Source organism: Apaloderma vittatum, unplaced genomic scaffold, assembly GCF_000703405.1.
Source record: "Apaloderma vittatum isolate BGI_N311 unplaced genomic scaffold, ASM70340v1 scaffold28223, whole genome shotgun sequence".
NCBI lineage: Eukaryota > Metazoa > Chordata > Aves > Trogoniformes > Trogonidae > Apaloderma > Apaloderma vittatum.
In genome coordinates, this window is record NW_009706856.1 from 8,363 (window position 1) to 8,655 (window position 293).

A 293-nucleotide genomic window follows, 5' to 3' on the forward strand; every position below is an offset into this window, starting at 1 on the left:
GCCCATAGTGACCGCTCCCATCCCCAGCGGCCGTCCGGAGAGAGCCTCCTCGGGGGGTGAGCACAGCAGGGAGGGGAGCGAGGGGAAACCCACAGCCAGCGATGTGCATCCCACCCCAAAGCCGTGCCTGCCTTCACCCTGTCACCCCCGGCAGCCTTGCACTGACCCTTTCTCCTTCCCCAGGGGCCTACATGCTGCAAAAGCTCATTGAGGAGACGGACAAGTTTGTGGTCTTCACGGAGGAGGAGTCGGGGGCTAGCGAGCAGCTGTGTGGCATCGCCGCCTGCCCAAAC

At 64.8% G+C, this 293-nt stretch overlaps 1 protein-coding gene across 1 annotated transcript in view; it reads left to right on the forward strand.

Moving 5' to 3' along the window:
- KIAA0100 (KIAA0100 ortholog) overlaps positions 1–293 on the forward strand; it is a gene marked incomplete at its 5' end in the record, with an annotated part of 12,649 nt that overhangs the window by 8,306 nt on the left and 4,050 nt on the right. Inside the window, 2 exon segments of the mRNA XM_009865960.1 lie at positions 9–56; positions 184–281. Of these exon segments, the coding sequence (XP_009864262.1) occupies positions 9–56; positions 184–281 (146 nt within the window).